The sequence below is a fragment of the Balaenoptera physalus genome (assembly GCF_965194825.1).
Source record: "Balaenoptera physalus genome assembly, chromosome: 6".
Lineage (NCBI taxonomy): Eukaryota > Metazoa > Chordata > Mammalia > Artiodactyla > Balaenopteridae > Balaenoptera > Balaenoptera physalus.
Window position 1 is genome coordinate 3,685,413 of NC_138885.1, and position 24,438 is coordinate 3,709,850.

The 24,438-nt window shown below is 39.9% G+C and overlaps 1 protein-coding gene across 1 annotated transcript in view; it reads left to right on the top strand.

Annotated features, from left to right (window-relative positions):
• The window catches only part of HERC2 (HECT and RLD domain containing E3 ubiquitin protein ligase 2), a 214,764-nt gene that overhangs the window by 17,813 nt on the left and 172,513 nt on the right, over positions 1-24,438 (top strand). The window contains exons 4-5 of the mRNA XM_082466157.1: positions 14,178-14,315; positions 23,329-23,548. Coding sequence (XP_082322283.1) covers positions 14,178-14,315; positions 23,329-23,548 — 358 coding nt within the window. The remainder of the gene's footprint in view (positions 1-14,177; positions 14,316-23,328; positions 23,549-24,438) is intronic.

Sequence of the window (24,438 nt, forward strand, 5' to 3'; positions counted from 1 at the left end):
ATAGTAACATTTATCATCTTGCTTATATATTTACATTTCTCTGCCACCATTCTTTCTGGTTTAATCTCAACCATCCATGTTAATTATGACTTTTATCTAAATTAAGTAGCCTCTAATTCAGATAGTGGTTCCACACCACTTCTGTAATTCTCCAGCACCAACTGGATAGCTAATAATTCAATCCAGTTCTGACACTTAACTACTGGAGTTAGCTCAGGCCCCACAAATTAAGGGCTCGGTCCCGCAAGACTACCTCCACTTCAGATGCCGGCCTCAAATGGGATTCCCAGACTACTCCCACTTCTGCCTGGCTGACTATAAATTCAGAGGTTTCCATGACCCTCTCAGTTTCCATAATTCACTAGAACAACTCACAGAATGCAGGAAAACACTTTGTTGGTTTATTTTAAAGAATACAGCTCAGGAACAGCCAAATGGAAGAGATGCAGAAGGCAAGGTGTGGGAAAGGAGCTCAGAGCTTCCATGCCTTCTCTGGGCCCTCCACCCTCCCAGCACACCTATGTGTTCACCAACCTGGAATCTCCCCAAATTCTGTTGTTCAAGAGATTTTACAATTTAATCTCCAGCCCACCTCTCTCTAGAGGTCAGGGGGTGGGCCTGATAGTTCTCACCCTCTAATCACTGTTTGGCCCTTCTGGTGTCCAGCCCACATCATGAAGCTATCTAGAGGCCCCACGCTGAGTCAGCTCATTAGCATAAACTCAGGTACAGTGGAAAGGGGCTTGTTATGAGTATCAGAAGACATTCCTATCCTCAGTAAATTCCAAGGGTTTTAGGAGCTCTGCGCCAGGAACCTAGAGCAAAGACCAAATATATATTTTTATTATACCACAGATAAAAAAATGGGAAGTAGGTGTTAGAGCATTTTAGCAGAGCTCTGGAGTCCACATTATAAGGGTCCCATTTTACATGTTTAATAAGCAAGAAGAATGTGCTCATTAAGAGGTGCAAAGGTGGTTTTGAATACTGCCCTGCAGTAACAATAAGAGGCAAAGGTATGTGTGCACTTATTTGTTAACCTGTGCTTGGTGACTGATGATCTAATTATTTTCTCTTAGCATTTGTACAGGGGTTCACAGATTAGCTATCGATTAAATCAATTTAATATTGGGGCCAGTGTAAGTTAATGAAAGATTTGAACGTTGCTTTTAAGGTAATACACTACAGAACAATGTGATTTTTATTGATATAAAAAAGTTTGTCAGAATTTTGTAATTCAATTCGAGTGAGTCTGTAATCTTATATTTTCACAGTCTTACACGTGGAAGTCATGTCAACTTTCTGATGAGTGAAACTCACGCAGACAGTTTAGAAAATTCAGATTAACTAGGCTCTCCTTGAGAAAACAAACCCACGGCTTAGAAATCATGTATGCTGTGTTATATGCCACACTGCTAGCACATCGGGGAATGGACGTAGAGCCATTTTTTTTTTTTTAAAGTATTTATTATTTTATTTATTTTATGGCTGTGTTGGGTCTTCGTTTCTGTGCGAGGGCTTTCTCTACTTGGCGGCAAGCGGGGGCCACTCTTCATCGCGGTGCGCGGGCCTCTCACTATCGCGGTCTCTCTTGTTGCAGAGCACAGGCTCCAGATGCGCAGGCTCAGTAATTGTGGCTCATGGGCCCAGCTGCTCCGCGGCATGTGGGATCTTCCCAGACCAGGGCTCGAACCCGTGTCCCCTGAATTGGCAGGCAGATTCTCAACCACTGCACCACCAGGGAAGCCCGTAGAGCCATTTTTAACCAGAGTTATCAAGTCAGTCTGATTTATCCAAGGGTTCACCTGGAGTATGTGAATTTAAATTCTAAATGTAAAGGTGCCTCTAAGTTAGCAGTTTCTGAGAGATGTTTTTTCCTTCCATAGTTATCGAGATGTAATTAACATATTGTGTAAGTTTAAGATGTATAGTGTGATGATTTGATACACATAGCAAATGAAATGATTACCACAATAAGGTTAGTTAACACGTCCATCCCTTCACATAATTACCATTTTTTGATGTGTGGTGAGAACATTTACAGTTACTCTCTTAGCAGCTTTCAAGTATACAGGACTCTGCAGTTAACTGTAGTCACCATGTTGTACATTACGTCCCCATAACTTATTTTTCTTATAACTGGAAGTTTGTACTCTTTGACTGATGTCTCCGACCCGCGCAGCTCCTGGCAACCACCAATCTACTCTCTATGTTGGAACCTTTTTAGATTCTACGTGTAAGTGGATCATATAGTCTGTCTGACTTAATTTCACTTAGTGTAATGTCCTAGTCAACCATGGTGTTCTAAATGGCAGGATTTTCTTCTTCTTTTAATGGCTGAATAATATTCCATTGTGTGAGAGTGCCTGTGTGTGTGTACGTACACATTTTCTTTATCCATTCATCCGTTGATGGACAGTTAGGTTGTTTCCGTGTCTTGGCTGTTGTGAATGATACTGCAATGAATATGGGGATGCACATATCTTTTTGAGATAGTGATTTCATTTTCTGCGGATATTTACCCAGGAGTGGGAATCCTGGATCATATAGTAGTTCTATTTTTAATTTTTTTGAGGAGCCTCCATACTGTTTTGCATAATGGCTGTACCAATTTACACTCCCACCGACAGTGCACAAGGGTTCCATTTCTGAGAGTTTTTTTTAATTAATTTTTTTTTATTGGTGTATAGTTGGTTTACAATGTTGTCTTAGTTTCTACTGTACAGCAAAGTGAGTCAGTTATACATATACATATATCCACTCTTTTTTAGATTCTGTTCCTATATAGGTCATTACAGAGTACTGAATACAGTTCCCTGTGCTTTACAGTATGTTCTTATTGTCTATTTTATATATAGTCCATTTCTGAGAGATGTTTTTTTTCCCCCTCAAAAGGCTGGCCACTCTTTGAAGCATCAGAAGTTTCTTTCTTTTCCGGGGATTCTTGATTTCCATTTTTTTAGATTATGTAAGTTTTTATTATTCTTTAATAAATAGGAGAATAGGAGTACCACTAGATTTAATAGACTTCATAGTTAATAATTCCTTGCAGAGGTAAGAAAATATACAAATACAATGAAGGGTACTGATGTCAAGAATCTGCTGGCTCCATAGGGTTTTCTGTTGAATGAGTCTGAATTTTGTGTGTGTGTGTTAATCAGCAGAGGGTGTCAAGATGGTGGGGAAGGGCACAAAATGTATAAGAACACTTCATGAATTTGTGTGTCATCCTTGAGCAGGGGCCATGCTAATCTTCCCTGTATCGTTACCATTTTAGTATACGTGCTGCCGAAGTGAGCACTTGAATTATTTTTAATCATCCAAAGTTCCACCACAGTTTTATCCAACCTCAGACAAATCTGGTCAGCATTTTGGTGTCTGGTCTTGCAGTTGGCTTGGGAGATGATGAGGCACACAGACCCTGGGGCCAGCAGAGGGAGAGCTCTCCTTACTAGCCTAAGGCTCTGGGTGAGATACATGCTCTGAGCACTGTCTGGGTGGCAAGAAATGCATTTCAGCAAGGCTAAGATGCCTCAGGAGTAAGACGTGGTGTTATTTATCACCAGGAGAGAATGTGCTGCCCATCAATCTGATGCATATCAATTTGACATGCTGAAATTTGCAAAAGGTGCATCTCTGGATTGATGAAATACCTACTTCATAGGGTTATTGAGTTGATTAATGAGTTGATTATGACATGTGCAGAGCAGTGCCTGGCTCCCAGTTTGTGCTGTTTAAGGGTTTGTGATTCTCACGGTGGTTGTTCAAGTGCAGGCAGGAGTGTCAGTGTCCTGTCCCCATGAGTCCCCTTCACTGAGCACAGTGCCTGGCACATAGGAGGTGCCAGTACCTAGGATAAAGGATGTCCCATGTTCCTGTGTTAAATCAGCTTGTGAAGGGACATGCCTGCCTGAGAGACTGGAACTCCTGTTTTTGATTAAAGGAGTTGCAGCAGGAATGAATTCAAATCTTTTATATCACATATTTATTTTTAAATTCAGTGTTAGAACTTTTAAACATTTTTATCTTATTAAAAAATACTTATATTGCATGCCTAGCTTATAGCATTCAAAAGCTAACACAGAGTTTTCAGCGAAGAGTCAGTTCCTTCCCAGTCCTATTCTTCAGTTACCTCCTTTTTTTTTTTTCCCTTCCTTCTCAGGGGTATTATTACTATTATTAGTATCTTTCCAGAGGTAACTTATGGGCATATAAGTGCATGTATGAAACATACACACTTTTTTTTCAATAGAAATTAAAGCCTTCTAGGATGTGAGGTACACCAGAATTTAGAAGAAATGTACAAAAAATGTGTAACGGTACAGCATTTAGAGTCTAACCCTCAGTCTCTGGCTTGACTTTATTTTATCCTTTTTTGAAATCAGTAAATTGACCCCTCCTGGGCCCAGCTCCATTGAGTCGAGGAGAGACTAGTGGGTGGGTAGGAAGCACAGCCCAGACTGCAGCCAGGCTGCTTTGGCTGTGGGTCATTGTGGGCAGTTCTGTGGATCGGAGCTTCCAGATCCTTTTCCACACTGCAGTCCCAGGGATGCACGCTCCTCAGGGGAGACTGAGTGAGTTGTGCAGCATGTGGGTCATTCATTCATTTGCTCATTGATGCACGGACTCATCCGGCTGTTGGTGAGGGTGGTTTTTGGCGCTAGGATGTGGTGGTGAATGAGCCAGGCTTGGCTCCTGCTTTCCTGGAGCTTCTATACCAACTGGGACAACCAATAAAAAATGGACAGAGTGGCAGTGGGAAGAAAACAGGTATGAAGAAAACAACAGAGTGATGCAAGAAGCTCCCAGGGAGGGTCCCTGAGTTGAGGAGCCAAGGCCCCTGCATTTACTCTCATGTCCCTCACCCTGCCTGTAACAACTCTGTATCCGCCTTGAACCGTGAGGACAGGCTCTGTCATTTTCACCCTGGTACCGCCAGTACCTGGCAGAGTACTATATATACAGGAGGGATCCAATCAGAATTTGTGTCATGAGTTAGTGAGTTGTCTTGTCATGGCTTCAGGCTGATTAGGACTGTACCAATTCCCCAGTGGAGGATGGGGCACTGAAGATGAGTGCCCTTTTATGTGTCACTCAGGTGGATGCTTTCAGCTTTTTAACTCTATTCATGCCTGCTGAGTAGTCTTCCTTAATTTTATTTCTCCATCTTTTAAAATCCCATTTATTGGGAATTCCCTAGCAGTCCAGTGGTTAGGACTCGGTGCTCTCACTGCTGGGGCCCCGGGTTCGATCCCTGGCTGGGGAACTAAAATCCCATAAGCCACGCGGCATGGCCAAAAAAAAAAAAAAAATTCCTATTATCGACTTGATGGATCACTTTATTTTTCATGTGAGAATTAAATTTTTCTGTTAAATGAATATAGGCATCTTTTTTCCTTAATCTGCTCCTAAAATCTTTGAATTGTTTGTGAAGTTGCCATGTTACCAGCACTACATCCCTAATCAAATGAGCTAGACGTAATAAATATTGCACTGTATCTTTATAATACAGTGGAGTCAAGGGAAATTTGAATGGCCACTTCTGTGTTTGTGTTCCATTAGAAAGTTTTCACACCTAAAATCTCTTAAAATTATACTTGTACTTCTTTGTAAATAGAAAAAAAATTTCAATGTCATATAAAAACATATACTGTATCTCTTTTTAGCTAATGTTTGATTAATTGGGACCTTTAGTGTAATGGTTAATTTTATGTATCAACTTTGCTAAGCCGTGGTGCCCAGGTATTTATTAGATCAAGTAATATTCCACATAGTTCTGTGAAGGTGATTTTTGGATGAGATTCACATTTAAATCCATGGACTTTGGGGCTTCCCTGGTGGCGCAGTGGTTAAGAATCCGCCTGCCAATGCAGGGGACACAGGTTCGAGCCCTGGTCTGGGAAGATCCCACATGCCATGGAGCAACTAAGCCTGTGTGCCACAACTACTGAGCCTGTGCTCTAGAGCCCGTGAGCCACAACTACTGAGCCCACGTGCCGCAACTACTGAAGCCCACGTGCCTCTAGCCCGTGCTTCACAACAAGAGAAGCCACTGCAATGAGAGGCCCGCACACCACAACGAAGAGTAGCACCCGCTCACCGCAACTGGAGAGAGCCCGTGCACAGCAATGAAGACCCAACACAGCCAAAAATAAATAAATAAATAAATAAATAAATTTATTAAAAAAATAAAATAAATCCATGGACTTTGAGTAAAGCAGACGACCCTTCGTAATGGGAGTGGGCCTCATCCAGTCAGTCGAAGAGCCTGAATAGAGAGAAGACTGACCTCCCTCCAGCAAGAAGGAATCCTGCCTCCAGATTGCCTTTGGACTCAAACTGTAACATCAGCTGTTCCCTGGGTCTTCAGCCTGCTGGCTTGCCCTGCAGATTTTGGCATTGAATCCCCACAATTGTGGAAGCCAATTCCTTAAAATAAATCAGTCTGTTTCCCTCACCACCCTCAACATGCACATACTCCACCCACCTCTGCCGCACACCCCTGCTCTGTTTCTGTGGAGAATCCTTGCTAATACACTTTGATACCCATAGTTTTTTACTACAGTCTGTTTTTTGAGAAGCATATGTTAGTGAATAAGCTTTCTTCAAAACACAGTTGAACCTTGTTGAACAGTAGAATGCAGGTCTCCCTGATGGTGGCCCTGGGCTGTTCCAGGAGCGCCCCTCCAGCTGTGGCCCCGACCCACCTATGGGGAGCTGCACAGAAGAGGTGCCTCCTACCTCTATTTTGCTGTGGCCCCTGGGCCCCAAGCCTTTCTGCCTTGGCACTCCTCTTTCTGTAGGTCCTGGAGACAGTGCTTTGAGTGGAAGTCTCTCATTGGGTGGTTGTAAAAAACCTCCTCGCTGTAACTGACAGGAATGTGTTAAAGTTATCCAGTCCTGGTTCCATCTCCTGGAACCTGCTCGCCTCCTTCAGGGTATTGCCCTGGAACCTCAGGAAGGTCAGCTACCCCGCTACCCCCTGTCCCCAGCTTTCCGTAATCTGTGATGTGTGGGTGTTCCATAACAGTTTATGTTCTGCTTGTTTTCTCTCTGTAAACTTTGAGCCCTGCGTTGATGAAAAGGAGAGCTGACAAATACTGGAGTACTGTGCGTGTTGTCCTGGAGCTGGTTGTGGAGCTCTTCTTGGTTGTTTTTGCATCCTCGTGACTTCCTCCTGCCTCTGCTATTGTGAATGTTCTCATTTATGCTCCTGAGAATAAAACTTGAGGTGTGCTTAGTGATGCCTCTTGTCTGCTTCCTGGTGAATTGTCAAAGGTTTTCACCCTGGATGAGAGATTATATGGCTGGTATATAAATGAGCATTTTGAGTTCTTTTTTTTTATTTGTAAAATTTACAGCAAGGTGCACATCAGGGGTTGCAGACTTTCTCTAAAGGGCCAGGTAGTAAATATTTTAAGCTTTGGGGACCCTAACTATTTGGTAATTATGGAACCCTGCAGTTGTGCCAAAGCAGTCATACGCAAAACTAAGTGCACACCGACATGTGAAGTGTTTATAATGTTTTCATCACAAAATATTATTCTTCTTTTGATTACTTTTCAATCATTTAAGAATGTAAAATCTTTTCGTAGCTTTTGGACCATACATAAACCAGCCTTGGGCTGGAGTTTGCTCCCAGCCTTATAGGTGGACCCCACCGGTGAGCAGGGCCTAGCAGTTAGAGCCAGCACCGTGTTCTAGCCCGAGCTCTGTGGCTGGGTTACACTGTGAGGTACAGTTTCTTCCGCATCTTTGAATGGGAGACAAAAACCTGCCTCCTTGAATAATTGATTGCAAGGATTAAAAAGGATAATGCCCTCTTGTTTGGCCAGATACTTTGTATAGTACATGTAAGCTTATTTTCATTTTCCATTAGCTGCTTCCTTTTTGTCCCCTCTACTTAAGTCCTACCTTTTTGGGATGTGGTCTGTCTTAGTGAGTATTCAGTGTGTATTTTAGAAAGAATGCCTGTTCTGCTGTTGTTGGGTGGTGCGTTGTATAAAATGTTGATCACTTATTCAGGTATATGCCATTGCTGTTACTCATTCTTCATTCTGGTTGTTCCAGATTTCCTTCTGGTATTGTTTCCCTTATCTTAAGATCTTCCTTTAGTAATTCTATAGAACAGGTCTGCTGACTACAGATTCTCTTAGTTTTCTTCATTTGAGAATGATGGATATTTTTGTTAGATACAGCATTCTGATTGATAGTTGTTTTGTTTCAGCACTTTAAAAATGTAGAACGTTTCTTTCAGGCCTTATACCACAGTTGGCCTTCTGATGCTATGACATCAGTTTAAACTTTGGTGATGACCGTGACTTTTAGGGAAGAGGAGAGTTGCCCCCTAGGAAATGAGTTGGCATTGACCAGGAGCGGGAGGACCACATGGTGAGGCGGTTGTCAAAAGCATGAACTTTACAAGTCTCCTCTGTTATTGTCAATGCAGGCGATTGAGTGACCCGTGTGCCATTGGTGTGGGGAGTGTGCCTCCCCAGGGTGCGTGAGTTTCGGTTGCTCAGTGCTTGTGGCAATAGTGACAAAATTCCATTTGCCACATTGTAACTTAAATAGGAGTTCTTTGAGGAGTCTATTATGCATCTCAGTAAACTTGCTGCCTCCCCCTATAGGGGAGGTAGAAGTGTCATTGAATGCCTTCTTTTTTTTTTTTTTTTAATTTTTTTTTTTAATTTTTTATTTTTTTAATGCTATTCTTGTCTGCTTACATTCTTTTTATTTATGTATGTATGTATGTATGTATGGCTTTGTTGGGTCTTTGTTTCTGTGCGAGGGCTTTCTCTAGTTGTGGCAAGCGGGGGCCACTCTTCATCGCGGTGCGGGGGCCACTCTTCATTGCGGTGCGCGGGCCTCTCACTATCGCGGCCTCTCGTTGCCGAGCACAGGCTCCAGACGCGCAGGCTCAGTAATTGTGGCTCACGGGCCGAGTTGCTCCGCGGCATGTGGGATCTTCCCAGACCAGGGCTCGAACCCGCGTCCCCTGCATTGGCAGGCAGATTCTCAACCACTGCGCCACCAGGGAAGCCCTTGAATGCCTTCTTTAAGAGCCCAGCATGTGTATTCTGAGAAGCAGAATGAGTGCCTTGGTCACTATCAGTAATGTCTGGAACGCTAAAGGGGTAAGGAGTGTCCTTGTCCTTACAAGGATAAGGCAGTTGAGGCCTCATATTGTGGTCTTAATATATATAGAGACTTTGGTTTATATTTTGGGTATCTGTGAGGGAAGAGATTCCTAGGGTCCTTGAGCCTGAAAAGACCAACTCTGAAAGGCTGTGTCCCAAGGGTTTGTAAAAATGTGCACCTGGGGCCAGCCTTTGTTCTCAGGAAAGCTCATGACCAGCAGTTTCCACGCTAATGAGGTACAGTATAGTGCAGGGCTGAGAAGGGCAGTTTCTTGCATCTGAAGCTCCAGGGCAACAGCAAGTCATCATATGTGGTCCAGAGACCCCAGGGGGCATGAGAGAAGGTTGCTGACGCCTCTTCAGTGAAGGAGTCTCTGAAGGTGCTAAGGGGGGCGTATCTGTATTAGTTCCCTAGGGATGCTGTAACAAAGTACCACTGACTAGGTGGCTTAAACAACAGAAATGTATCGTCTCACAGCTCCGGAGCCTGCAGGTCCAAAATCAGGGTGACGGCAGGGTTGTTTCCTTCTGAGGGCTGTGGGGGAAGGCTCTGTTCCAAGGCATTCTCCTTGGCTTGTAGATGGTCATGTTCGCCCTGTGTCTTCATATTGTCTTTCCTCTGTGCATATCTTTCTGTGCTTAAATTTCCTCTTTTTGTAAGGACACCAGTCACGTTGGATTAGGGCCCACCCTAATGACCTCATTTTAATTTGATTATCTTCAAAGACCTTAGTTTTATAAATAAGGTCACATTCCTAGGTACTGGAGGCTAGGACTTGAACATCTTTTGATATGATTCAACCCATAAACAGGTCCTGTGTTTGTCAAGCCAATTTGTAATTGCTAAATACTTAGTTTAATTTTCTTTTAAATTTTATTTATTTATTTATTGGCTGCGTTGGGTCTTCGTTGCTGCGTGCGGGCTTTCTCTAGTTGTGGCGAGCGGGGGCTACTCTTCATTGCGGTGCGCAGGCTTCTCATTGCGGTGGCCGCTCTTTGTTTCGGAGCACGGGCTCTAGGTGCGCGGGCTTCAGCAGTTGTAGCTCACCGGCTTTAGAGCACAGGCTCAGTAGTTGTGGCACATGGGCTTAGTTGCTTCACGGCACATGGGATCTTCCCAGATCAGGGCTCGAACCTGAGTCCCCTGCATTGGCAGGCAGATTCTTAACCACTCACTGCACCACCAGGGAAGTCCCACTTAGTTTAATTTTAATTTATTACTCATTGTGTCAGTGTCCATGCCCACTATGAGATATTTTAGGGCAATGGGTGCTATGACCATGGGAGTTTAGACAAGGCAATAATAGTTCTGATGGTTAAGGCGAAGCAAATTTATTTGTCTTCTAGATTATATGTAGTACCTCCCCTAAGATTATATGGGCTGCCTTGTTTAGATTTAGTGGGATCCCCAGCTATACATGTAATTTGAGCCCCAGTATTGATTTAAATTCATGAAGGTTTGCCAGTTGGTACATTTCAGCAGATATTTAAGTTAATTCAGAACCTGTGTCATAGTGGCACCAAAGCCCTTTGTGTTCTTATTGTATAAGTTCTTGCAGTAAACTTTGGAGTTCCACTTGGGTTAAATTGTGGACTTTTGTTTCAAATTTAATTTGTTTTTCTCCAGAAAGCTTCAGTATTGTCAGGGTAAGGGGACTCCCCATGGCGAAGGTTACTGTATAGGGTTTAAGGACGCTGGGCTTACACTGGGCTTGAATTAACCACTTTGCTGTGCCCATGGCTGCCCTGGGTGTTTTCTCTACAGCCTTGGGGATCAGGATCTTTGTTGTGACAGAGGCAGCAGAGTGGTGTAGTGGGAGAGTACTGGACCTACAGCCCAGAGGTGGATGCATGGACACCGTCCTCTGCTGCAGCCTTGCCTTTTCCCAGAGTGCACCCTTCTTCTCCCTCTGCCCCTCTCTCCCTCCTCCCTGCTCCTCTCCACATTCCCTCAGTAGTTTAGATTTCTAGCCAAATAAAGCCCAGGCTTTCGGTTCCCGTCCCTGTCCAGTCACTCGTAGTGAGGATCTTCTGGGTGGTTGCAGGGAAGATTTGGGGTCCTGATGGCCCACCTCTTCTTCCAGGGAATGCCAGTCAACCCCCCCAGGGTCGGGATCCACAGCCAGTCTGGTCATTTTGTCTTTGCCTTGATGAGGATCAAATGGGGCGACATGGGAGCTGTGGCCAAGTCCCCCACACAGACGCTGGTACTCCCTGGTGACAGATCAGGCTGGAGGTGAGCTTCTGAGCTTTACTGAGGATGGAACTGAAGCTAAGAGACAATAAGCAGTGCTTCATTGCTTGTAAAAAGATTGAATTCCGGTAATCAGGTTGCCAATCCTGGACACTTCTCTCACACTTGTGAAAAAAACAAAAATTAACACATCTCTCTTCTTAGTCACAAAACTCAGTAATGATTATTTCATGATTCAAGTTTTAGTGAAAAGATGAACAATTTGTGAAAAACAGAAGTGCCAAAGTTATTTGGCCTTTCTCTCACTTGTCTTATCTTTTTAAAAAGATTTATTTACTTCTGCATGACCTTAATTTGTTACAGTGAGAGTGCCTATGATATCTAAAATAGCCATTGTTTGTTTGGTCAGTTGCATTTGCATTGTCATATTAAGGTTTTACCTTCTGCGCCGATGGTCCTTAAACCTGGCGGAATATTAGGAATATCTGGGAACTTAAAAATGCTGGTGCCCAGGCCATGCCCTAGACCAACTGAATCAGAATCTCTGGTGGTAGAACTGAGGCTTGGTATTAAAAATGTGTGTGTATGTGTTTATGTGTGTGTACGTGTGTGTGTGTGTGTGTGTGTGTGTGTGTGTGTGTCCCTCACCCCCTGCTTCTGATGTATGATAAGGGTTGAGAACCTGATTCCAAGCCTGACTTTTTCTATGACTTAAGCAAATCTGTAGTGTTTAATTTAGAGGTGCTGTGTGGTTTTACATCTGTAATGTATGAAAAGTACACATTACAAAAAAATCTATATTTAATGCCCAGGAACTTGTTGGATATATCTGTTGGATATATCTTTTTTTTTTTCTTTTGGGCTGTGCCTCGCGGCTTGTGGGATCTCAGTTCCCTGACCAGGGACTGAACCTGGGCTCTCGGCAGTAAGAGCACAGAGTCCCAACCACTGGACCACCAGGGAACTCCCTGGATATTTCTGTAAATGGGAGAGGTACTGTTAACCATAGCTGTTGCAGGAGGTTGAAAGAATGGGACACATGAGGTATACTGGTGACAGGGGCCTTTTCTTGGGCCTCAGGGGCAGAGGGTTGAGTTAATTACACTCGTCAGTTCCTGGCACACCATTTCCAAATCCATATTTTTAGGTGTTTTCTTTGTAATGTATTTGTTTTTATGCCATTTAAAACATACTGTTGTACAATGTGCATGCATTGTAAGCTTGTGTACATGGAGTGTGTGTGGTTCTTTAGCCCAAGCACTGTATTTTTAAGTTGTGTCCAGGGTCATTAGACTGCTGCGGGTCTCTGTCTTCCACGTCCTCCCAATCCCAGGCCTGTGTGAGAGCTCTGCGGGCATAGCCCCTGGGGGCGACTGGAGGACCTTCCATGTAACTCAGCTGTACTAGATTGCTCTCCAGGTAGGCTGCGGGGTCCACCCTCCCACCAGCTGTGTCTGAAGGTTTGTGCCTCCAGCCCTACATTTCTACTGACACTTGGCATTATTTAGTTATTGAACTCATCATTGAGGGCTTATTCCCTGGCATGTGTTGTTCTAGGCATTTGGGATATATCAGAGAGCAAAACCAGATGAAAAAGGAAAAAAAAATTACTGCTTTGGAGCTTATATTTTAGCTTTCTAACAGTTGTGAATTTGGTGAGTGTAAAGTAATACTTCATTATTTTAATTTATATTTTTCTAAATATGAATTTGAGTATCTCTTCATAGCATTAGCTGTTTGGGGTTCCTTCTGTTGGATATCTGATATTTTTCTTATAGAATGTAGGAGTTTCTTTTGTCCCTTGTTGGTTTTAGGTATTTTTAGATACTCCTTACTGTTTGTGATATGATATATTCTTTTTCACAGATTTAGATGTACAGTTGACGCTAGCAACATGGGTTTGAACTGTACAGGTCCACATATAAGCAGATTTTTTTTTCAGTAGTAAATACTGCAGCACTGCATGATCCTTGGTTGTTGGAATTGCTGGACTCGGAAGAACTGCAGATGTGGAGGGCTGACTATAAGTTACATGCGGATTTTCGACTGCACATGTTGTTCAGGGGTCAACTGTATATTTCTAATTACGTCATTCAGTAAGGGCTTTCTAGGCTAGGACACATTTAGTAAGGGCTTTCTAGGCTAGGACACATTTACACCTCAATGTTAATATTAGTTCTCTCTTAACTTACTGTGTAAGGAGTTTCATGACATTTTTTCTTGACTGAAACTTGTCAGTGGCCTAAAGTCGTGGTTCTCAATTTTCTGCTGTATTGCAATGCTCCTGAATTATATTCCGTCAGTGGTAGTGGCCCTGTGTAGCACTGGTTCTCAGTTGGTGGTGGAGTAGGGCAGTGTATAGAGTTGAAAATGATTTTTGAATAATACTCCTATTCCACATCCTCCCTTCCCGTGGACACACAGCAGTTGGGAATCACTGGATAAAAACAATTAATGTTAATATCAAAGACTAAGTTTCTTAGTTGTGAGATGTAGTAGGAAATTGGAATATTTTGGAAGACATGCTTCAAAGAACAATTTGAATATCGATTTTTTAAATTAAAAGGGTCACTGGGCTATTCATTACTTAATAAATCACACTGTTTCTGTTATGTTGATGAGTCATGTAATTTTTTTTTTCCCAACCATCAAATGGTCAGCTAATGATGTGTGTTGTAACTTAACCTTTCCATTTCTGGGAGGGACTGGCAAAGAGATGTTACATTTTAAAAAGCAGTTTATACATGTACATTAAAAAAATTTTTTTTCCAGATGGTGTTGGCAAGTGGATGTTACATTTTAAAAAGCAATTTATACACTTACATTTTAAAAAAATTTTCCAGATGATGGTGTTGATACGCAGATTGGAACAAAGAAAGAAGATCTGAATGACAAAGAGAAAAAAGAAGAGGAAGAAACTCCTGCACCTGCATATAGGGCCAAATCAATCCTAGAGAGCTGGGTGTGGGGCAAGCAACCAGGTATTATGATCTTCTGAACTTTTGGTACTTTGGAACGATTGATCCAGCACTCATTTTCTAGATAGAGTAGGTGGACTTTTTTTTGGTCATAGAATTTGAAAAATTAAACTTAAAATTATTTTCTATTGTAATAGACTGTGCATAACATACATTTTACCATTTCAGTCAGTTTTAAGTATACAGTTCAGTGACATTAAATACATTCACACTGTTGTGCAGTTATGACCACCACCCATTTCCAGAGCCTCTTCATCTTCCCAAACTGAAACTCTGTACTTATTAAATGATAACTCCCCTTTCTTCCCTAGCCCCCTGGAAGCCACTAACTTTCTGTTTTTAGGATTTTTGACTAGTCTAGTTACCTCATATAAGTGGAGTCATAATATTTGTCTTTTTGTATCTGGCTTGTTACTTTATTTAGCATAATGTCTTCAAGATTCATTCATATTGTAGCATGTGTCAGAATGTCCTTCCTCTTTAAGGCTGAATAATATTCCATTGTATGTATAGACCACATTTTGTTCATCCATCTGTGGGTGGGCATTTGAGTTGCTTCCACCTTTTGGCTATTGGGAATAGTGCTGCTAAGACCATAGGTGTACACGAGTTCGAGTCTCTGTTTCAATTCATTGCGTATATACCTAGGAGTAAAATTGCTGGATCGTGTGGTAATTCTGTGTTTAACTTTTTTTCCTCCAGTTTTATTGAGATATAATTGACATATAGCAGTGTATGGTGTACAGCATAATGGTTTGACTTACATCATGGAATGATTATCACAAGAAGTTTAGTGAGCATCCATCATCTCATGTAGATACAAAATTAAAGAAATAGAAAAAATATGTTTTCCTCATGATGAGAAATCTTAGGGTTTCCTCTTCTAACTTCCATATTAACATATAGCAACGTTAATTATCTTTATCATGATGTTCATTACATCCCTAGTTCTTACTTATCTTATAACTGGAGGTTTCTGCCTTTTGACCCCCTTCAGCCAATTCCCCCTCCCCCCACCCCCTGCCTCTGGTAACCACAAATCTGATCTCTTTTCCTATGAGTTTGTTTCTTTGTTTTTGAAGTAGAATTGACCTACAACACTGTGTTACTTCCTGTTATACGACATAGTGACTTGGTATTTCTATACATTTCAAAATGATCATCACAATAAGTCTAGTTATGATCTGTTGCCAAAATGTTACCTAATTACTGACTATTTTCCCCACACTGTACATTTCATACCCATAACTCATTTTTTTTTATTGAAGTATAGTTGATTTACAGTGTTGTGTTAATTTTTGCTGTATGGCAAAGTGATTCAGTTATACATATACATACATTCTTTTAAAAATTCTTTTCCACTATGGTTTATCACAGGATACTGAATATAGTTTCCTGTGCTCTACAGTAGGACTTTGTTGTTTATCCATTCTATATGTAATAGTTTGCATCTGCTAGTCCCAAACTCCCAATCCATCCCTTCCCCACTCCTCCCCCTTGGCAACCACCAGTCTGTTCTCTATGCCTATGAGTCTGTTTCTGTTTTGTACATAGGTTCATTTGTGTCATATTTTAGCCCTGACTCAATTCGTTTGCAACTGGTTGTTTGTACCTCTTAATCTCCCTCACCTCCCACTTTTCTCCCCACTGGCAACTACCTGTTTGTTCTCTGTATCTTTGACTCTGTTTATGTTTAGTTATGTTTATTTATTTGTTTTGCTTTTTAGATTCCATATGTAAGTGAAATCGTACAGTATTTGTCTTTCTCTCTCTGACTTATTTCACTTACCGTAATACCCTCTAGGTCCATCCGTGTTGTCGCAAATAGCAAGATTTCATTCTTTTTTATAGTTGAGTAATATTTTGTGTGTGTGTGTGTGTGTATATATCTGTATCTATATTTATCACATCTTCTTTATCCATTCATTTATTGATGGGCACTTAGGTTGCTTTCATATTTTGCCAATTGTAAATAATGCTGCAGTGAACATAGAGGAACTTATATCTTTTCTAATTGGTGTTTTTGTTTTCTTTGTATAAATACCCAGAAGTGGAATTGCTGGATCATATGGTAGTTCTATATTTAATTTTTTGAGACATCTCCATATTTTTGTCCATTGTAGCTGCACCAATTTACATTCCCACAAACAGTGCACAAGGCTTCTCTTTTTCTCCACATCCTTGTCAACACTTGTTATTTGTTGCCTTTTTGATAATAGCCAGTCTGACAGGTGTGAGGTGGTATCTATCTCACTGTGGTTTTGATTTGCATTTCCCTGATGATTAGTGATGTTGAGCATCTTTTCATGTGCCTGTTGGCCATTTAAATGTTTTCTTTGGAAAAATATCTGTTCAGATCCTCTGCCCATTTTTTTAATTGGGTTGTTTGTTTTGATGTTGAGTTAAACGAGTTCTTCGTATAGTTTGGGTATTAACCCCTTATCAGATATACTGTTTGTAAATGTCTTCTCCTATTCAGGAGGCAGCCTTATCCTTTTGTTGATAGTTTTCTTCACTGTGCAGAAGCTTTTTAGTTTGATGTAGTCCCATTAGTTTACTTTTGCTTTTGTTTCCCTTGCCTGAGGAGACATATCCAGAAAGATATTGCTAGGGCCAATGTCAAAGAGTGTACTGCCTATGTTTTCTTCTAGAAGTTTTATGGTTTCAGGTCTCACGTTTTAAGTCTTAAATCCATTTTGAATTTTTTTTGTGCATGGTGTGAGAGAGTAGTCCAGTTTTGCATGTAGTGGTCCAGTTTTCCCAACATCATTTGTTGAAGAGGCTGTCTTTTTTCCGTTGTGTATTTTTACCTCTTTTTAGATTAATTGCCCATATAAGTATGGGTTCATTCTGGACTTTCTGTTCTTTTCCATTGATCTATGTGTCTGTTTCTGTGCCAGTACCATACTGTTTTGATTACTGTAACTTTGTAGTATAGCTTAAAATCAGGGAGCGTGATACCTCCAACTTTGTTCTTCTTTCTCAAGAATGTTTTAGCTATTCGGGGTTTTTGTGTTTCCGTACAAATTTTAGAATTATTTGTTTTAGTTTTGTGAAAAATGCCATTGGGATTTTGATAGGGATTGCACTGAATCTGTAGATGGGTAGTGTGGTCATTTAAGCAATATTAATTCTTTCAGTATAGGAGCACAGTATATCTTTCCATCTGTTTGTGTAGTCTTCGATTTCCTTCATGAGTGTCTTACAGGTTTTTGACTATGGTTCTTTTACCTCCTTAGATTTATTCCTGGGTATTTTATTCTTTTTGATGCAATTGTAAATGGGACTGTTTTCTTAATTTCTCATTCTGATAGTTCATTGTTCATGAATAGAAATGCAGCAGATTTGTGTTTGTTAATTTTGTATCCTAAAACTTTACCAAATTCATTGACAAGTTCTGGTAATTTTTTGGAGTGTCTTTAGGATTTTCCATGTATGCTGTCATGTCACTGCAAACAGTGACAGTTTTACTTATTCCTTTACAGTTTGGATTACTTTTTCTTGTTTGATTGCTGTGGCTAGGACTTCACATACTGTGTTGAAAAAAAAGTTGTGAGAGTAGGCATCCTTGTCTTATTCCTGATCTTAGAGGAAATGTTTTAGCTTTTCACCATTGAGTATGATATTAGCTCTGGGCTTGTCATATATGGCCTTTATTACATTGAGGTATGGTCCCTCTGTACCCACTTTTGGGAGAGTTTTTATGATAAATGGATATTGAATTCTGTCAAATGCTTTTTCTGCATCTATTGAGATGATTACATGATTTTTATCCTTCAGTTTGTTAATGTGGTATAACACATTGATTGATTTGTGGATGTTGAACCATCCTCGTATCTCTGGAATAAATTCCAATTAATCATGATGTATGATCCTTTTAATGTGTTGTTGAATTTGGTTTGCTAATATTTTGTTGAAGGTTTTTTGCATCTGTGAACATCAGGGAAGTTGTCCTATAATTTTCTTGCCTGGTGGTTGTCTGGTTTTGGTATCAGGGTAATGCTGGCCTTGTAAAATGAGTTTGGAAGTATTCCCTCATTTTCTATTTTTCTTTGTAAGAGTTTGAGAAGAATCGGTATTAATTCTCCTTTGAAGGTTTTGCATAATTCACCAGTGAAGCCCTCTGGTCCTGGAGTTTTGTTTGTTGGGAGGTTTTTAATTACTGATTCAGTCTCCTTACAAGTAATTGGTCTGGTCGTACTCTCTATTTCTTTATGATTCAGTCTTGGCAGTTTGTATGTTTCTAGGAATTTATTTCTTCTAAGTTGTCTTGTCTTTCTGTGGTACCAGCTGTAACATTTCCTCTTTCGTTTATGATTTTATTTTTTTGGGCCCTCTTTATTTCTTGGTGATTCTAGGTAACAGTTTGTTAGTTTTGTTTATCTTTTCAAAAAACAACTGTTGGTTTTATTTATCTTTTCTATTGTCTTTGTAGTCTCTTTCATTTGTTCCCACTCTGACCTTTGTTATTTCCTTCCTTCTAATAACTTTGGGCTTCATTTGTGTTTTTTTTTTTTTATTTGTTTTTTTTTAGTTTCTTGAGGTGTTTATTTAGGTTATCTGGTTTCTTGTTTACTTGAGATTTTTCTTGTTTTTTTGGGGTAGGCATTTATTGTTCTGAACTTACCTCTCAGAACTGCTTTTGCTACATCCCGTAAGTTTGGGTATGTTGTATTTCCATTTTCATTTGTCTCAAGGTTTTTTTTTTGTTTTTCTTTTGATTTCTTCATTGACCCATTGGTTCAGTAGCATGTTATTTAATCTCCACATATTTGTGAATTTTCCAGTTTTCGTCTTGTAATTGATTTCCAGTTTCATAACTTTGTGGTTCGGAAAGATGCTTGATGTGATTTCAGTCTAATTAAGTTTATTGTGGCCTAATATGTGATATTCTGGAGAATGTTTCATGTGCACTTGAGAAGAATGTGTATTCTGTTACTTTTGGATGGAATGTTCTGTATATATCTGTTAAGGTCATCAGGTCTAACATGTCATATGAGGTTGATATTATTTTAATGATTTTTCTGTCTGGATGATTTATCTGTTGATGTAAGGGGTGTATTAAAGTCCTCTACTATTATTGTATTGCTATCAATTTCTCCCTTTAGGTCTGTTAAGGTTTGCATTATATTTAGTTACTCCTATGTTGGGTGTATAAGTATTTACAAATGTTTCATTCTCTTGTTGGACTCACCCCTTTATCATTATGTAATGCCCTTCTTTGTCTCTTATTACACTATTGTTTTAAAATCTATTTATCTGATGTAAGTATAGGTACCCCAACTTTCTTTTGGTTTTCATTTGCGTGGAATATCTTTTTCCATCCCTTCACTTTCAGTCTGTGTGTTGTGTCCTTATGTCTGCAGTGAGTCTCTTGTAGGCAGTATATAGATGAGTTCTTTTTTTTAAAAAAAATCCTTTCAGCCACTCTCTGTCTTTTTATTGGTGAATTTACTCCATTTACATTTGCAGTTATTGATATGTTTGTTTTTATTGCTGTTATGATAATTGTTTTGTTCCTGGCTGTTTTGTAGTTCTTCTCTTCCTTTGGGATTTGATGATTCTCTTTAATGGTATGCCTAAATTCCTTTCTCATTATCTTTTGTGTATCTACTGTAGTTTTTTGCTTTGTGGCTACCATGAAGCTTACATATAACAGCTTGTATTTATAACATTCTATTTATAAATAAACATACATTTGAACACATTCTAAGCTTTGCATTTTTATCTTCCTCTCCCATGTTTTATGTATTTGATGTCATAATTTGCAACTTTTTATCTTATATATCCCTTAATTGTTTGTTATAGTTATTTTTACTTCTTTTGTCATTTAACCTTTACACTCAGTTTCTAAGTTATTATTCCACTACCTTTATTATATATTTACTTTTACCAGTGAGATTTATACTTTCAAATGTTTTCTTGTTACTAATTAGTTCTCTTTCTTTTCAGCTTAAAGAACTCTTTTTATCATTTCTATTAAGGCTAGATTAGTGGTGATGAACTCCTTTAACTTTTGCTTGTCTAGAAAACTCTTTATCTCTCCTTCACTTGCTGCTTGATATGTTTGTTGGGTAAAGAAGTTTTTTTCTTTCAGACTTTGAATATATTATGCCACTCTCTTCTGCCTTGCAAAATTTCTGCTGAAAAATCTACTTACAGTCTTATAGGGGTTCCCTTGCATCTAAGGAGTTTTTCTCTTGCTGCTTTTAAGGTTTTCATCTTGTTTTTAACCTTTGACATTTTAATTATGATGTGTTTTGTTGTGGGTGTCTTTAGTTTTCTGTTGTTTGGAACTCTGTGGACTTCCTGGATCTCAATGTCTGTTTCCTTCCCCAGATTAGGGAAGTTTTTACCTGTATTACATCAAATAAGTTTTCTGTCCCTTTCTCTGCCTCTTCTCCTTCTAGGACCCTGTGAAGTCTGCTTGATACTGTGTCATATATCCCTTAAACTATTTTCACATTTTTTCATTGTTTTTTTCTTTTTGTTGCACTGACTGCGTGAACTACCGTGCCCTGTCTTTGAGTTTACTGAGCTTTTCTGCTGCTTCATGTAATGCGCCATTGAACCCTTCTAGCATGTTTTCAGTTCAGTGTAATTTTATTTTTCCAGTGTATTTTCTCTCCTTATTCGATTGGGAACTTCTGGCTTCTAATTTAGTGATTCATCTTTATTTTTTTCCATTCTCCTGTTGAGCCCTTTCACCAAACTTTATTTTGGTATTAGGTTTTTTTGGTTCCAAAATTTCCATTTGGTTCTTTTTCTTCTTTTTAAAATAAATCTCCTTTTTCTTGTCTTAGGTTTTCTATTTTTTCATATGTTTCAAGGGTGTTTGTTTTTGCTCTTTGAAACTTTTTTTTTATTGTGGCTTCTTTAAAATCTTTATGAGAGTATTCTAACGTCTCTGTCATCTTGGTGTTTCCATCTATTGATTGTCTTTTTAAAATTCATTTTGAGATCATCCTGGCTCTTGATGTGATGAGTGACTTTCTGTTGAAACGTGGACATCTTCATGTTATGTTCTGAGACTCTGTTTGATTGGTTTTCTGTGACACCGTTCTGGCAGGGCAAGAGTGTGCTATACCTTGTTACTGCCAGGAGGGGATGGGAGTTCTGCCCATGATTTGTTTCTTTGTTACTTTATTTATTCACCTACTTGTTTCAAGGTATCCTACAATAAATGACTGATTGACTAGGCATTAGGAGCTGGGCAGGGCAAGCACCATTAGGACATCAGGAAGGAGAGCAGGCAGATGCTCAAGGACATGAAGGCTCTCTTTGAGCTTCACAGTTGTCTCTGGGCTTTGCAGCCACAAAGAAGAGAGATGTATTATTTCAAAGTAGAAAACATAAGTGATTATTCAGGAAGGTAAAGCTTTTCTTAGGCCTGATTTCTGGAAGAAATTCTGCATGAGGGATGTGTAGACAAACTGTCTTTGGCAGGGCTTGTCTCAGTGAGGTGTCCGGTATGTATGCGGGGCCTCAGGCACCTCTCAGTGCTGGGCCAAAGGTGATTCTGCAAGGATGCCTGTGAAGGGTAGGGATGATACTTCATGTATAAATCTTTCTGCTTCTTCATCTTGAGCCTAGTTTGGAATTTACAGTATTTTTTTTAAACATTTATTTTGTTAATGTTTTTCTCATATTTTTCTGTTACATTGCTTTTAGTGTTTCTGAAATCTATATTTAAAAAAAAATTTTGTTTTCCTTTTTTGGCCATGCCACGCAGCATGTGGGATCTTAGTTCCCAGACCAGGGATCAAACCCTCACCCCTTGCATTGGAAGCATGGAGTCTTAGTCACTAGACCACCAGGGAAGTCCCAAAAGTATTTTTCAAAAAAAAAAAAAAAAAAAAAAAAAAACCACAAAAAAACACAACACACAAAAAAACCGTATTTTTTCCATCTAGTTTTCTATAACGATTAGCCATTTTAGCTAGTGGAGCTTTCCAGACTTAGCATCCAACCTCTGGTGTCTGGATGTGCATCTCTGTGCCATAGTTCCTGTGTGTGGAGAGGGAAGCTTTGTCCTGGTGGCCTCCCTAGAGAGTGGTGAGGTGTATCCATCTGATGCCTTCTATGATCTCCTTCTCTCCCATAGGAAAAGCATGTTTAGGTCATGGGTAGCTAAAAAATAAATGTCTTCCATATAGGGGAAGTCAGTAGGTGTGTGACTTTTGTCTCTTGGGATATGAGGCTACCAGGGCAGTGACTGTTTTGGCCTCATAGCTAATAAATATCAGAGATAGAAAAACAAGCACAGGACATCTCCTGCTCTCGTTACCACTGGGTGCTCTATTGGTATAGGGGGTTGGTGGAAGGTAACTTAGTTTACAGTTCAACTTAAGGCAGCTTTATGCTTAATTGTAAGACAGGACTCCTTTTAATTATTTTCATTCACGTAATTTTCTTCTAGGTACCTAAAAAAAAGTCCTTAAGTGTAGGAAATTTCACACATACACAGTAGAGAGAATAGTATAATGAAATACTACTTACCCATAGCACGTTCTGACTAGTTACTTCATCTTTCTCTGAAGTATTCCAGTAAATGTATTACCTCTCATCAGTCATGTATGCTGGGCAATTTATTGAAACAATGTTTTTATTTTGGATTTGGTTTCATAACATGGAAATACTGGATATAGTTTTTCTCTCTGTCTGGGAAATGTGTTGCTGATAAGGATTGACGTCACAGTTTTGTGTTAAAAACGTTTACACCATGTTTACAGAGGGGCAGTATAGTGTGGTGGCTGAGTGGTCTCCCGTGTGCCATACTCCGCGGGGTGACCTTGGGCAAGCACTCTGTGCCTCGGTTTCCCCCTGCATAGAATGCATGCACAGTACTGGCTCTTAACGGCACCTGTGAGGATTACCTAGTGTGTAAAGTGCTTAAAACCGTTTGTGGCACATACTAAGCACTCAGCTATTACCTATTATTGTTACCCATTTTATAACATTACAACAAACTGTGCCCATGATATTCAGAGGTTGGGTGTTCTATCTTGTTTTCTAGAGGTGAATGAACTGAAGGAGTGTCTTTCTGTGCTGGTTAGAGAGCAGCAAGCTCTGGCCACCCAGTCAGCCACCACCACCCTTTCAGCCCTGAGGCTCAAGCAGAGACTCGTCGTCTTGGAACGATACTTCATTGCCTTGAATAGAACTGTTTTTCAGGAGAATATCAAAGTTAAGTGGAAAAGCAGCAGCGTTTCTTTGCCTCCTGTGGACAAAAAAAGGTAATAAGAAAGAATCCTGATACCAGCTAAATATAAAACTCAGGCTGTTTTGTTTAAGAAAGTTTAATTAAGGCTTTCAATATAGTCTGATTTTGTTTTCTGAAATTTTATTCTTTCTTTCTCTTTTTGTATGTTTCATATAATCTGGAGAATGGCTTTCCCAATTTGCTCATAAAGTAACAGGCTATGCTGTAACCTGTACCATTATTTTAAAGACGCTGTTCTGTCAGTAACTGTAGAAGCCAGTTAAAAGTTTAGATCAGCATGTCTAGATTTGAAAATGGGATCTGAACATTATATTCTTTTTGTTTTGGTACCGGATAGGGAATTATCACATTGCAGTAGTGCTTAACTGGTTTAGATGCTTCATTTTTTTTCTTCTTAATGTGATTTACGTATTCTTTTCTAACAAGAGATGCTTTTATGGATTCACATGCAGTTGTAAGAAATAATGCAGAGAGATTCCTTATACCCTTCAGCCAGTTTCCCTAGTTTTTCACTTGCAAAACTGTAGTACAAAAATCACAATTAGGATATCGACTTTGATACATTGTACCCGTCTTACTCAGATTTCCCATTTTACATGCTTTCAATCCTGTGTGTGTGTGTGTTTGCCTGAGATTTTATCACAGGTGTAGATTTCTGTCAGTGCTGCCACAGGGTGCGGGACAAGGACCCTTTTTTATAGCTGCAACCATTAACCTGTTCTCCATGTTTGTTATGTAACCTTTTGAGGTTGGCGTTTTCACTCAGCATTATTCCTTTGAGAGACTCTTCCAAGTAGGTGCATGTGTCGTCATTGTTGAGCAGGAGTCCATGTATGGATGTACCATATTGTGTTTAACCACTCAGCCTTTGAAGGATAGCTCAGTTGTTTATAATTTTTGAGT